Genomic DNA, 13,722 nt, shown 5'->3' with positions numbered 1-13,722 from the left:
ATGGATGTTTGTGATGTCCTTAGGTTAGTTAGATTTAACTAGTTCTAAGTTCTAGGGGACTAATGACCTCTGCAGTTGAGTCCCATAGTGCTCGGAGCCATTTGAACCATTTTTCAGTGCTAACAAACAAGTAACACTGCGTGACATAACCCCATAAATCAATGTAGGACGTACGACGAACGTATTAGTTAGGACAGTGTGGCGAAACTTGGCCTTAATGGGCTATGACAGCAGACGACCGACTCTAGTGCCTTTGCAGGTCATGGCCTGCAGCGTTTCAGGGGGCTCATGACCGTTGGTCAGATGAGTCCCAATTTTAGATGGCAATAACTGGTGTTAGGGTTAGGGACTGGTGCAGACCCTACGAAGTCATGGACGCAAGTTTTCAACAAGGCACTGTGATAGCTGGTGTGGTTTGTGTTTACATGGAATGGACTGAGTCCTCTGGTCCATCTGAACCGATGATTGATTGGAACGCAGCTATGTTCGGTTACTTTGAAACCATTTGCAGCCATTCATGGACGTTATGTTCAGATATAACGACGGAATTTTCATAGAGGGCAGTGTGCCTTGTCACCGGGCCACAGTTGCGCGTGATTCGTTTGAAGAACATTGTGAACAATTCATGGGAATAATTTTGCCATCCAGATTGCCTGACATGAATCGCACCGAACATTTATGAGACACAGTCGAGGGGTCAGTTTATGCACAAAATCCAGCACTGAACACTTTCGCAGTTAATCAGTGCTATAGAGATAGCAAGGCTCAACTTTTCTGTAGGGGCGTCTCAACGGTTTGTTGAGTCCTTGCTACGTCGAGTTGGTGCGCTATAACGGGCAAAAGTCAGTCCGACACGATATTGCGAGGTATCACATGACTTTTGTCTCCTCAGTGTTTATAGAAGCTCGAACATTCATGGAAACTGATGTCAATTTTCCCTGCCAAGTTGGTAAACATATTCACGGAGACAGGTACCTTGCATGAAGACATATACAGAACATAACACTACAGAGGCGACGGCCTGGCGCAGCGAGTAACCACAGCCCACAATCAGCCGGTCTGCGGAAAAGTCGGGGCGGCCAATTTTGGAAAACCAACATGCCTGACTGCCATTGCAAGGCAGGTTGTGTCCAGCCCTATTGTCTGAAGTGCCATCTGGGCTGGCCTGTGGTATGGGTCAGGCTTCCAAGAATCTGCAGCCCTTCACGCCTATAGTCAGAGAAACGGATTTTGCCATCTATCAGAGAATAAAGGCTGTTCTGTCTGGAAGGAGAAAAGACGCACGTACCTTGGAGTGTCACCTGTTGCAGCGGACCCCCTGGCGCGCATCGAAAGTCTGACGTCGTCGTCTGCCATCGTTCGCTGGGCGCCCACCAGGGAGGAGCAGCAGCAGCGGGGCAACAGAGGTGTCTCCGGGCAGCTGGTGGTGCGCTACGACGTGGACCGCGACGCCAGCCCCAGCCAGGTACTCGTGAGTGTCCACGCTGCCCTCTGACTGCGATAGCCCCCGTTTGTCACTAACAGTCTCACAGCTACAGGCAGGACAAGTCACTGCAGCTCAAGTACCGATCTAATCATAAAATTTGGTCTGTTTTACTGACTGTGCGCGATTTATATTTTGTTCTGTCTGAAACTGTATCGCAGAACCCAGACGGTGGAGTAGCCTATGACATTATTTTACTGATTTTCAAGTATCTGCGTTCACAGTCGAATTAATTTTGTGACTACGACGACTTTCTCTGTTTTCGTTATACGCCATTTGGTCTTTAACTAAATTACGAATGTACGCGTCGCCCTTCGCAAACATTGTTTCCAGCCACAGTTACCAAAAAAAGCAGGCTCAGAAGATAACTGTATATTACTTGTTTCGCAGTATCGTCGAATTATTTGATCAACAGCAAATTCGCCATTGAACGCACATACTTATTGTAAACAGAAGAAGTGGTCTAGATTTGCACTACTGTGTAAATTTTAAGGCATATCTCATCTATTGAAAACAAAGTAAAGAATGATGTGGTGAACAACATTCTGATGTGACCTGCTTTAAATAATTGTGACACTCTCTCTTTTTTTCCTTATTTTGCATTTAAGAAATATTGGAAACTTAACAACCCTTAGTACTGTGCTAGAAATTTAGGGTGGTCCTAAAAATACTGAGATATCATTGAAAAAACCTAGTAAAATGAATTAAAAAGAATTTAGTCATAGAAAACAATGTTAGAAACATTTTATGACGTAACTGACAAACAATGACATATTTCTATTTTTAAATCATTGTGGAGAAGATCAGCTGGACTGATAAAGTCAGGAATGAAGAAATACTGAGGAGCACTGGAGAAGAACGGAGGATGCTGCTGACGGTGAAGAACAGGAAACTAAACTGGGTAGGCCACAATCTAAGAGGAGATTGCCTTCTAGTAGAGACAACTGAAGGTTTCGTTGCGGGAAAGAGAGGGAAGGGCAGAAGAAGGTTCCTGGTGCTCGATGATGTCAGATGGCCACAAGGAGGGTACCAAAGAATGAAGAGGAACGCAGAAGACACAGAATCATGGAGGGCTATGCAGTCAAAACCTGCCGCAATGCAGAGAACCCAGTGATGATGATGTGGTTTATCGACGAACGTGTCAATATTAGGTAAAACATTATATTCTGTCTACAAAAGTCACAAATATAAATGTTCTTATAGGTGCCGTCCTTGTGTTCCAAATTCTGTTTCATCAGTGTCTGGATGTTATTGTCCAGCGAGTACGTATAAATCACTCAAGTCATCATCAAAGACTGGCGTGTTTGGTTCCTCTCTCTGTCGCTCATTTGAACAGTCTTCTTGCTGTTTTCGTCCATTTCCCATTTGGTTTTTTCTTCTTCTTATTTTTTATCATCATTCAAAATTTTTCCAAATTCAGTTTATTCTTCACCGTTTCGTTCTAGATGATTTTTAGAAGTTTGTTCTTCAACACACTTTTGGAACAATGTTCAGCCAGCAGTGTCAGCTACCAGGACACATCCTACGCCTTTACGTCCTTTATTGTTTTCTACCCTGTGTGCCGTGGGAAAAAGATCAGTGTCTTAAAGACTAATAGTCGATGAGGGGGTCCTGTTTGGCTGAGATTAATGAATGAAAGATCTGACACGTCAGATCTTCTCGGCATAGGACTACCCGAAGTGGAGGCCTTCAGGTCATCCTATAGTTTTTTTCTTTGGCTGCGCAAATGGCCTTGGCCATATGCGCTTCGTTCCGCTTCTTCCTCTTTCCCTGCTGGCTATATTTTCGCTCCGTTCTCAGTATCCTACAAAACAAACTGAAAGTTTAGTCATATTGACAAAATGGCCCAAAATCTGTCTACAGCGCAAGTTTAGACCATATGAAATAGCCCGAATGTGGACTATTAGTACAAACTAATTCTTAGGTTATTTACAAATCGACGAAAAGTAGTAGCTACTAAAACTGAAAATATTCTAAATGCTACTATTATACTTAACACTACATATTAGAGAGCAGACTATTCGTCAACAAAGAAAATCTATGAGACAACAATCAAGGTGTAGCGGCAAATGTTTTAAGGTGTTCGAAATTGAGTATATGTTGACTACAGTCACTTGCCACAGTGAACTGTCGCTGCTGCTTTCCAGAACAAGTGATGTGGCCTGAAGTGCGGTTTTACATTGTTTCCGCTACGGTACAGCGTATCTGGCTATCTGAAATTTAGATATTAGCAGAAATTTGGACCACTTCATTTATCTCTTTTTTTGTTTCAATTTTCATTCGCTATGAAGTGGTTTACGTGATAAAATGAAATGAGTCTGTGGCATTATTGACTTGACCACCGCATATGGTGCTGTTCCGCTATGAAAAACAAGTCCTACTGAACACCAGTCCGGCTATTTGCGCGCCCGATAAAGATGAGATGAATGATAAGGACAACAAGTACACACAGTTTGGAGCGAAGACAAACTTGACCAACCGGGAATCGAACCGAGGGTCCCGCGACCTAGAAACAGTTTCACTAACCACTAGTCCACGAGCTGCTGAAATTCAGGTGCTAAAACACAGTAACTGCCGACATGAGTAAAAGAAATAAATCAGTGTGAGCTTTATGCGTCTGGTCAGCGTGCGTAATGCAAACCATCACGATACTCCATAAGGAAATGATATCTGAGGAACTGGCTTCGTGCTGTGTGCGAATGGATCAGTCACACTAGCTCACTTCTAATTTATTTTTCAACATCTAAACCCCTCGATAAAGACATAAAACTAAAATTACTAATTTGCGATATAAACATCAATAGCTATAGTTGGCTTGTTTGGGCTCGGACGGATGGATATGAGTGAAATAAATAGGTTTTACCTGCCAACAGATTAGAACACCTCAGCTAATGATCTGCGTTACGATAAACAATACAGATTCGCACTCTGCGCTGTATTCCAGGCTGCCAGAGTTTACATCACTACACTTTACATTAGGATAGATTGAAGGGAAGGGACGACAATGGCAGTTCCTTGTTTCAGCTCGCAGAAATATTCTTCTGGCTACGAGATGTTTATTTTAGCTGGATGGATGTTAGGAAGCGCAGACGCGACCCGAGCAGCACACTGCGGCATTCGTTCACAAAAGGCCCCACTACAATCTGGATAATCTGTTCAGGAGGCAGGGGCTATCTCAGCTAAGTAAACCGTCTTAAAAATTAAAATCTGCATTAGTTGTAAACTCAATATCCTTGTTCATAAAATGTCGCACATAGGTATGAACCGCATGCACATTAATTGCAGTTTATTAAGTCAGAAGTACCTCTAGTGAAAATTGTTGTACATGCTTCCGGTCTTAACATAAGCTTTTCCTTTACCTAATACAGAATCTGAAGATGGTCAATGCAAGCAGAAACCAGTTATGATTGTATCATGAAAAAGTGATCGCTACAGTCTGGAGCTGCGCGTCCGCTACGGTGGCAGCTTCGAATCCTGCCTCGGGCATGGATGTGCGTGATATCCTTAGGTTAGTTGGGTTTAAGTAGTTCTAAGTTATAGGGGACTGATGACCTCAGAAGTTAAGTCCAAAAAATAATGTGATTGCGGGAAAAATATAAGCAATACTTGGTGACGATAACTATACCAGGCCCTAGAGAGAGATTTGTGGAAACTGAACAACGCTGAACACTATAATTCGAGTCACAAATCACGTTTAAGAGCCATGAATGGAAACAGATTTGCAAGCATTTAGGCTGAGGTGTATTGGGAGTTAAATTTTCTGGAAACCGAATGTCTACCTACACTAAAGTTGCAGAAGATTCTGAGAGTCCTTCATAGCGCTTTTGCGTGGACACCATACAGCCATGCTCCGACTGCGTGTGTCCCCTCTACAGCAACATTGTGCCATTTACATCATTCCTAGACACGTCTCTTAATACTGTTCCTGGTAAGTAAGAAAACTAAAACATCTCTGTGCGTCAAGTCATCCACCGTATTCCTTTAGCTAATTTACATACTACTTGTTTCATTTATTACCAGACTAATTACATTTGCACTTCAGATAAACATCGCTTCTGATTTAGACTGATGGAAAACTCAGGCACAATAAGAAAAACAAGACGCACACTTATCCGAATGGTACAAAAATCACTAGAGGTGACGTACTCGTACATGTGAAAATGATTGCAGTTTCACAAAAAATGTGTTGGTTTAGTCAAGAGAAAGAGTTTTACAAATTGAGGAAGACAACCATGAGTTGGTCCTCCTCTGGTCCCTATGCAAGCAGTTACTCGGCTTGGTATTGATTGATAGGGTCGTTGGAAGTCCTCCTGAGGGATAACGTGCCACATTCTGTCCAACTGGCGCGCCAAATCTCCAAAACCTCAACCCAGTTGGAGAGCCTTCCCTTAATGCTCCAAACGTTCTCAATTTAGGAGAGATCTAGCGACTTTGCTGGCCGGGGTAGCGTCTAGCAAGCATGGAGACAAACATTAGAAACTCTTGTCCTGTGCGGGCTGAAGTGTATGGCTTGGATGGCTTGTCATAATGGGCAACAAAACGGGGCGTAGAATACGTCGACGTACTTCAGTGCCGTAAGGGTTCCGCGAATGACAACCACCATAAACCACCACTCTAGGTTGTCGGGCCTTTTGGAGGGCAACAGTCAGATTGGTATCCCACCAATGTTCAGCTTATCTCCAGCCTCGTCTTCTGCCTGGAAAGTCACTGACTGAAGTAGAATTGCTTTCAGTGATGAGTCCCTCTTCGAAATGAGCCTGGATCACCTGCAAGTGGTAATCATTTGTCTTTTTAAATAAGTCAAATCTACCAATTTTCCGTCCCATTCAGATAATTCTTTTTTGGCGCATCTTACTTTTTCTTAGAGTATATGTCGATTTTAAATTAAGAGTAAAATTTGGCTTACAGAACGCAACGTGGACGAGAAGGTTCAAAGTTAACTCACAATACTTTTAAGTTGCCACGCTTCAAACTAAAACATGAGATGATCACTCTGCAGCACTCGTTTTCTCTGCTACTGTAGTACCATCATTCTCAAAAAGAAAGTGGGACGTGAAAGAGTTTGTCCTCCTAATACCCACTGGTCTGCCACTGTACTGGCCTCGCCGCCTGCAGGTGAGCGATGACGGCTACTTCGTGCACTTCTACGCGCCTGCCGGCCTGCCGCCGCTTCCAAAGCACGTCGTCTTCGTGCTCGACGTCAGCGGCTGGATGCGCGGCCGCAAGATCGAGCAGCTCAAGACGGCCATGAGCACCAACCTGGACGAGCTCAACGCCGACGATCTCTTCTCCCTCATCCCGTTTTCTTCTGCAGTGCAGGTAAGGCGAACCGCCAGCAGTTAGTCTTGCATGGTGCAAAACTGATTTGCCGGCTGATGACTGATGGCCGAATTGTTGTTACAGTACTGTTCTAAGAGCTGTAACTAACATGTTTTCAGAGAAACATGAGTAAAATATCTGAAGAAACACGTAAGTCACACCTCAGTATTTCGTCGGAACACTAATACTGTCATCCACATTATTCAACTTTTTTACTTGGAAGTATGCAATACTTAATACTGCTTCATTTGCGATTACTGGTGTTTGAACTCAGTCTTTGTTTTAGTTCGTGAGAGTGCTTTGTGAACCTAAGTTTTGTTTGGTTAAATTTTTTATGTAGATCGTTTTCGTCTAACTTATTTCTGCAAATACAACCGACACTAAGCAAAACTACACTTACTCACAAGTTAAGGATAACTGCACAGTGTGGTGCCACACAACGTGGTGCTACACAAAACTGGCGCTAATAGCACAGGCACATGGGGAACACACACGACACGGATCTGCAAGTCCACGGTATTGGTGATAAGTTGAGAAAACAGCCCCGAAACACATGTGCTACAAAACGCCACTGTTTCCTGCGCATGTACACCGACATCAATATGATCACCATGCACAGGTACACAGGCCGCACGTCAGGTTGGCATACTCCGGATCAGGTGGTTCAGCAGGTGCTGGGGTATAGCTTCCCATTCTTATACCACTGCCCGTCGGAGCTCCTGAAGTGTCCTAGGGGTTTGAAGACGTGCTGCGATACGTCGACCGAGAGCATCCCAGACGAGCTCGATGGAAAGGCCATTCGCCTGATACCTTCTGTTTCAAGATACTACTCCACGATGGCAGCTCAGTGGGGCCCTGCGCTATTATCCATCAGGAGGAAGGTGGGACCCACTGCACCCCTGAAACGGCGGACATACTGGTGCAAAATGATTTCTCGATACACCTGACCTGTTACAGTTCCTCTGTTCAAAAATAGTTCAAATGGCTCTGAGCACTATGGGACTCAACTGCTGTGGTCATAAGTCCCCTAGAACTTAGAACTATTTAAACCTAACTAACCTAAGGAAATCACACACATCCATGCCCGAGGCAGGATTCGAACCTGCGACCGTAGTGAGTTCCTCTGTCAAAGACATGCAGGGGTCTACGTGCACCAGTCACAATCCCACCCCACACCATCAAACCACGACCTCCATAAGGCCCCGAGCAAGGCTACCTGCAGTACTCCGTGGCCATCTGCGGACACTGCAGGTGACATATCGGTCTTATTGTGGTGTTGTACACTGTGGATGTCCCGTACTGTAGCGCCTGGACACGTTTCCTATCTGCTGGAATCGTTGCCATAATCTTGAGATCTCACTTTGTGGCACACGGAGGGCCCGTGCTACGACCTGCTGTGTTTGACCAGCCTCCTGTCGCCCTACTATTCTACCCGTCATAAAGTCATCAATATGTCTTCTTTTAGCCATTTTCAACACACACTCACCATTAGCACGTCTGAAAACGTCTGCACCCTTACTCGCTGCACCGTACTCTGACATGCACAAACACACCTCTGTGTATGTGCGACGACAGCAAGCCAAATGCACCGTATGGTCATACCCCGAAGTGATTTAAACCCGCAAACCGCCCACCAGAGCGTTGTTTCACTAAATATCAGCATTATCCTTAATTTATGAGCATGAGTGTACATGAAAGTCGCGACCATTCAAGATTGAGTGTCCCACAAATTAATTTTCTTCTTATTGCAGTTGTGTTTTGCAGTTCGAAGGCTGGTTTCATTATGCTCTCTATACTAGGTTGTCCTGTGCAATCTTTTCCATCCGTGGATAGCTACAGAATTATTCATATGTACCTCTGAAGTTTCGGAGAATGTCTAAACAAAATCTGCAAGACATAGAGGATACGGAGAGATATCAGTGGACAGAGAATCTCTCAGCATTGTTAATTCAAACTAGAGGTATTCAATATGGACATCTCTTTTGAAATCTAGCAATCGTAAGTACGTGCGTTCAGTGCTGCCGCTACTGCTGTCCGGGAAGATGCAACAACAGCAGTCCAGTTTGCAAATGTGCCCAGGTGTAGGTGCGAAGTAATTAGATGTAGCAACATGGAGCGAATAATTTGTCTATATGTTCTCACACTCTTGGCTCCTTGTGGTGTACCTTGCAACTTTACCACATAGCAAACTAGATATCGAGTCTTGCATCTTTGAGAGATACTAATTTCATAGATATGTACCTTTGGCAGGGCTCTTTACCTCAGTCGGTGGAAACGGAATCGTTCGAGGACCACTGTGGTGTCCATCCATGTGTCTTCTGTCCGTCTGTCTGTCCGTATGTTAAAAATCAGTTTCCTCATGAACGGGTCCACGTTTAAAGTTGGAACTCATGTCACATGACAATATCTACAATATCAGAAGCTTCTAAGTGAATGGAACGAAAAGTTTCAGCACTTTATGTCACATATTTTGATACTAGAAAACTCACTCATCGGCAGGTATTGCGTACTTCACGTTGGCCTATAATCATGAAATTTAGCAAATAACAAGGTTTCAAAGTGCAACTAAAGTGTAAGAAAATCCGAAAAATGGGAATTTGTATTTATGTAACACGAAAAAACAATTTGTTTCGTTATTTGTTATCTGACTGTCTGTCTGCCCGTCTTTCTACTACGACCCCTTTCTCACAGGAATAAGCTGGCACATCCGCTTCAAATTTATGTCACGTACTAAGATCTATATGTCCTTGGTGGTGTAATAAATCAAAGCTTCTAAGTCAGTGTAATCAAAAGATACGACCATGTACGTCACATATTTTGATACTTGAGAACTCATTGATCAAAACATACAGTGTACTTCCCGTAATCCTCGAATCATGAAATGTGGCAGGAAGCCGAATTTCACAGTATGAGTAAAGGAAAAAAATTGCAAAGTGTTTATTGATAACTGTATAACAAGAAAAGAAATTTTTAACTTGTATTCTGTCTTAATTCATACTTAAAACTAAAACATTCTTGAAAGTCCAGGGATTCTCAGAACCGATATCTTCCCATTTCGTAAGTATTGTTTTTTTCTGTAGTTCTCGTAGTTTTCATTGAGCCTTTTTCTGAAACGTTCAAAGCACTTATTCATTACTGCTTATCAAAACATACAACAGATTGAATCTCTTTACAGGACTGAAGACCTACTGTCTCTCTGGAACTTCTATCCCTCACACTGTCTTCCATTACTAACATTGGCATTCCTGTATTTCTCAGATTGCGTTCCATCACCCGATTCCTTCTCTCAGTCAGATTGTGCAGTAACGCAGTTTACCCTCCCCTTCGTTAGTGATTCAATACGTCTATTTAAAATACAGCATTAATTTGCAACACAACAATTCTGATGCCTCTATTTTCTTGATATATGTACAAGCCGCATTTGGTCAAGTTTCACTCTATATAAGGCCAGAATCCAAAGAAGTACCATAAAACAACATTTCCTAACACTTCTTGTTTTAGCAACAGTTTCCCTACTCTGGGCAGTCAAACATTATATGTCGTATTTCCTTCTGCTGTTGTCAGCTATTTTTCTGCCCAAATAACACATTTCTCCTTCACCTTTGATGTTTAATTTCCTAAAGTAATTCCTCAGCATCACCTGACTTAATTTTGTTACATTTCATTTCCCTTGCTTTAAGTTTTTTTATCCTCATATTCTAAATCTTCAATTCCGCTCTGAACACCCAAATCCTTTGCTGTGTGTACATGTATAGCGTTTTTCGGCTGTTAGCGAATGTTGTAGCACGCTGACAGGAGTGACACTCATATGGTAAAGCTTTGCTGCAGGTATGGCATCCAGACGTGCCACTCAGGTTTCACTCTACGTGGGAGGAGAATCTGAACTCAGAGTTCAACTCCAGCGCCATTGTCGAAGCCACAAGCGAGATAATCGCCAAGGCCAAACGCAGCTTTAACTTCTTTGCAGCGAATGGAGGTACGTACGAGTCTCTTGTGGGACACTTAGCATACAAACATCTGATTAAAATAAAACAGTTGTAATTAACTTTCAGATATAGCCTTCCGTGTTTTTCTCAGTAAATATTTGTTAACGTACGTCAGTGCATAAAACTCAGTACTGGAATCATGATATTTCTGTGCCAAACGTAGAACTTATAGTGATTAAAAATCATTCATTCCAAATCAAATGATCCTCCACCTCGACCTAGAAACCTCCGCGGCGTCGAACAAAATCCCACTCGCAGCTGTGGCTGAAACCCACATGCTCACATAACCAGTCACCAGTAGAGCGTAACGTGGTGGCATGCATCAGCGGCTGCAAGGAGCGTTTTCCGTGGCAAGGCGGTACGTGGAAATGGTGTTCCTATCTAAAGCTGCAGCCGCTAGAAGTACCCAATGACAGGCAGAACAGAGCTGTGGGTAGCGTACCAACGTAACGGATTAACAACTGGTATCTCAGATAGAGGTAAACCGACCAATATAGGTCGGTTTACCGACTTGGAGCATGCAAAAAATGATTCAAATGGCTTTGAACATTATGGGACTTAACATCTGAGGTCATCAGTCCCCTAGAACTTAGAACTACTTAAACCTAACTAACCTAAGGACATCACACACATCCATGCCCGAGGCATGGATGTCGCGCGGTTCCAGACTGAAGCGCCAAGAACCGCTCGGCCACACCAGCCGGCTGGAGCATGCAAACAGCAGTAGTTTTAAATGCGTTCAAGGTGTACGAAGACTGTTTGTTAACGAGAAGTCACTGCATTATATGTGCCAACTGGGTGTAACAACGACTAACTATCAAATTAGCAGCGGTCATTGAATAACACTCCAACGTATAACCACTCTTATGTACAAATTTATACTACCATGTCTGTACTAATTTGTAGTTTTCAGTATAAATAACGAAAACGAACACAGTCTCTACTACGTAATTCATACTTACAGCCCAATAGCTTACTAGCAGCCAGCTAAAGGTTTCAGCCATAAACTGATACAAATTAATACACACGGACTTATACGGTTAGAATATTCGAAAAATACTTTTAAAATGATCACTTTCGAGTGTCAGTACTCGTAACCATTCCACATGCCACACATACATTTAAATTTTCATAATAATGCCACAGCTTACACGGAAAAATTGAGAATTCGCACGATCTTCATTTATGTCTGTTCTTAGCTACTTTTCGAAACTTTTCATTTCCTAAATTTCACTGTTACTCATTAGTAATACGCTGTTGAGGAGCACTCTGACGACACATCCGACATTGGTCAGAGATGAGCATTGACTCCTTCCTCATCACGCGCCACACCTCTTCTCATTGGCCGAGTGCCAACCTAGCCAATCAGCTTTCGGTTTAGACAGACACAATTCCACACTTTTTGCCTTGAACCAGTGACATTCCGAAGTTACTTTAAACAGGATTATTAAAACATAAATACAAGAGAGACAAATAATAGCAAATTAAGATGTTTTCATCAATTGTGTGAAGGACTGAACAGGGTATTATTATTGTAAAGTACTGTGTACTTGATGCTTCACAATTTCCGCCTTCCTCTACGTATATGACTCACAAAAACAACGCAATCTCAATTTCCGATTCGTATATATATTTCGTTACTTACAGTCAAAAAACTCCATGCGTCACATTTTTTCCACATTTATTCTCCTTGTCTCTTGACAAATAAACAAAAGAAATTAGCATTGATTGAAGTAAGTCATAATGTCACTAAATATAAAATTACAAATAAGGTTTTCTGTGTAACTGATAGGCTACATACATCGTCAAATTTCTTAATAGACTTTCACCTGATAATGTGAACTTGTCAAAGTCACTTAATCATAAAAGCTCTACATTATGTGTTCTGTGTGATTTTGTGTACCGTAGACATGAGGCTTAAGTTAGTAGAGTTCTTAGCTGTAGACATAACAAAACGTTGTACCTAGCTCTATCACATTTGTTGTGTGGCAAAGATAAGTATTACTTTGTAGTAATGAAGATAATAGTTACTCGTAAGGTCAAGACACTACACAGCTGGAACCGCAGGCTGACCCATACAATAAACATGGCTTACCGTAAGTATGAAACCAGCTACTGTCTGAGTCTATAAGAGCGGTGTATGTTGCTAGCCTTTACAAGCTTTGTGATTCTTTTTTTCAGAATTACATAAAATGGCATAAATATTTACAATGTTTTCAAAAATCAAATGAAATCAGAAGAAAACTAGATAACAAATTTCTACTCGAGTCTTGGCAGCTCCAAAACTAAGTATATCAACTTTTCTACAGTAATTGTTTTTAAAACTTTTACAGAAAGCATGTTATATAAAAGCAGTCTTTAAAATACTATTAACTTTGCACATATGTAGCTTCAGTATGGTAAGCTTCTCTGTAGCGTCAATTATTACATTTCGAGTTTCCGTTGCACTTACGCTTACTGTTCATTTGTTGCATGGTGCGTCTTTTCATTACACATGTATAAGCTATTCTAAATGAGAACAGGTACGTTTTTGGCATCCTTCTGTTACAAAAACAATTATGCTTGGTGTTGTTGCAGCACTTTATTATTGTAGCGTTCATAACAGTCCACCCTCATCATCCATACACTCCAGATTAATTGACATTTAGGTCTGTCATGTAACCTTAGTCTCATCCAAGACCATAAATTTATACAATAAGTTTCAGTTCTTTTTCCAATATTAATTGTTTATTATTAGGGTATTCCTTTCTTCTCTCAAAGTAAAGTAAGAGAAGTCCACTTACTGGTCTCTCAAATGACACTGAATGGAACTTACCTGGCCGGGCGTCGTGTCCGAGAGGTTCTAGGCGCTTCAGTCCGGAACCACGCTGCTGCTACGGTCGCAGGTTCGAATCCTGCCTCGGGCATGGGTGTGTGTGATGTCTTTAGGTTTAA

At 42.3% G+C, this 13,722-nt stretch overlaps 1 protein-coding gene across 1 annotated transcript in view; it reads left to right on the top strand.

Annotated features, from left to right (window-relative positions):
- LOC126411655 (inter-alpha-trypsin inhibitor heavy chain H4-like) overlaps positions 1 to 13,722 on the top strand; it is a 43,503-nt gene that overhangs the window by 18,408 nt on the left and 11,373 nt on the right. The window contains exons 3-5 of the mRNA XM_050081383.1: positions 1,311 to 1,471; positions 6,599 to 6,802; positions 10,631 to 10,778. Coding sequence (XP_049937340.1) covers positions 1,311 to 1,471; positions 6,599 to 6,802; positions 10,631 to 10,778 — 513 coding nt within the window. The remainder of the gene's footprint in view (positions 1 to 1,310; positions 1,472 to 6,598; positions 6,803 to 10,630; positions 10,779 to 13,722) is intronic.

Source organism: Schistocerca serialis, chromosome 1, assembly GCF_023864345.2.
Source record: "Schistocerca serialis cubense isolate TAMUIC-IGC-003099 chromosome 1, iqSchSeri2.2, whole genome shotgun sequence".
Taxonomy (NCBI): Eukaryota; Metazoa; Arthropoda; class Insecta; order Orthoptera; family Acrididae; genus Schistocerca; species Schistocerca serialis.
The sequence above is the reverse complement of the archived record's forward strand: the minus strand, read 5'-3'. Positions and strand labels throughout refer to the sequence as shown.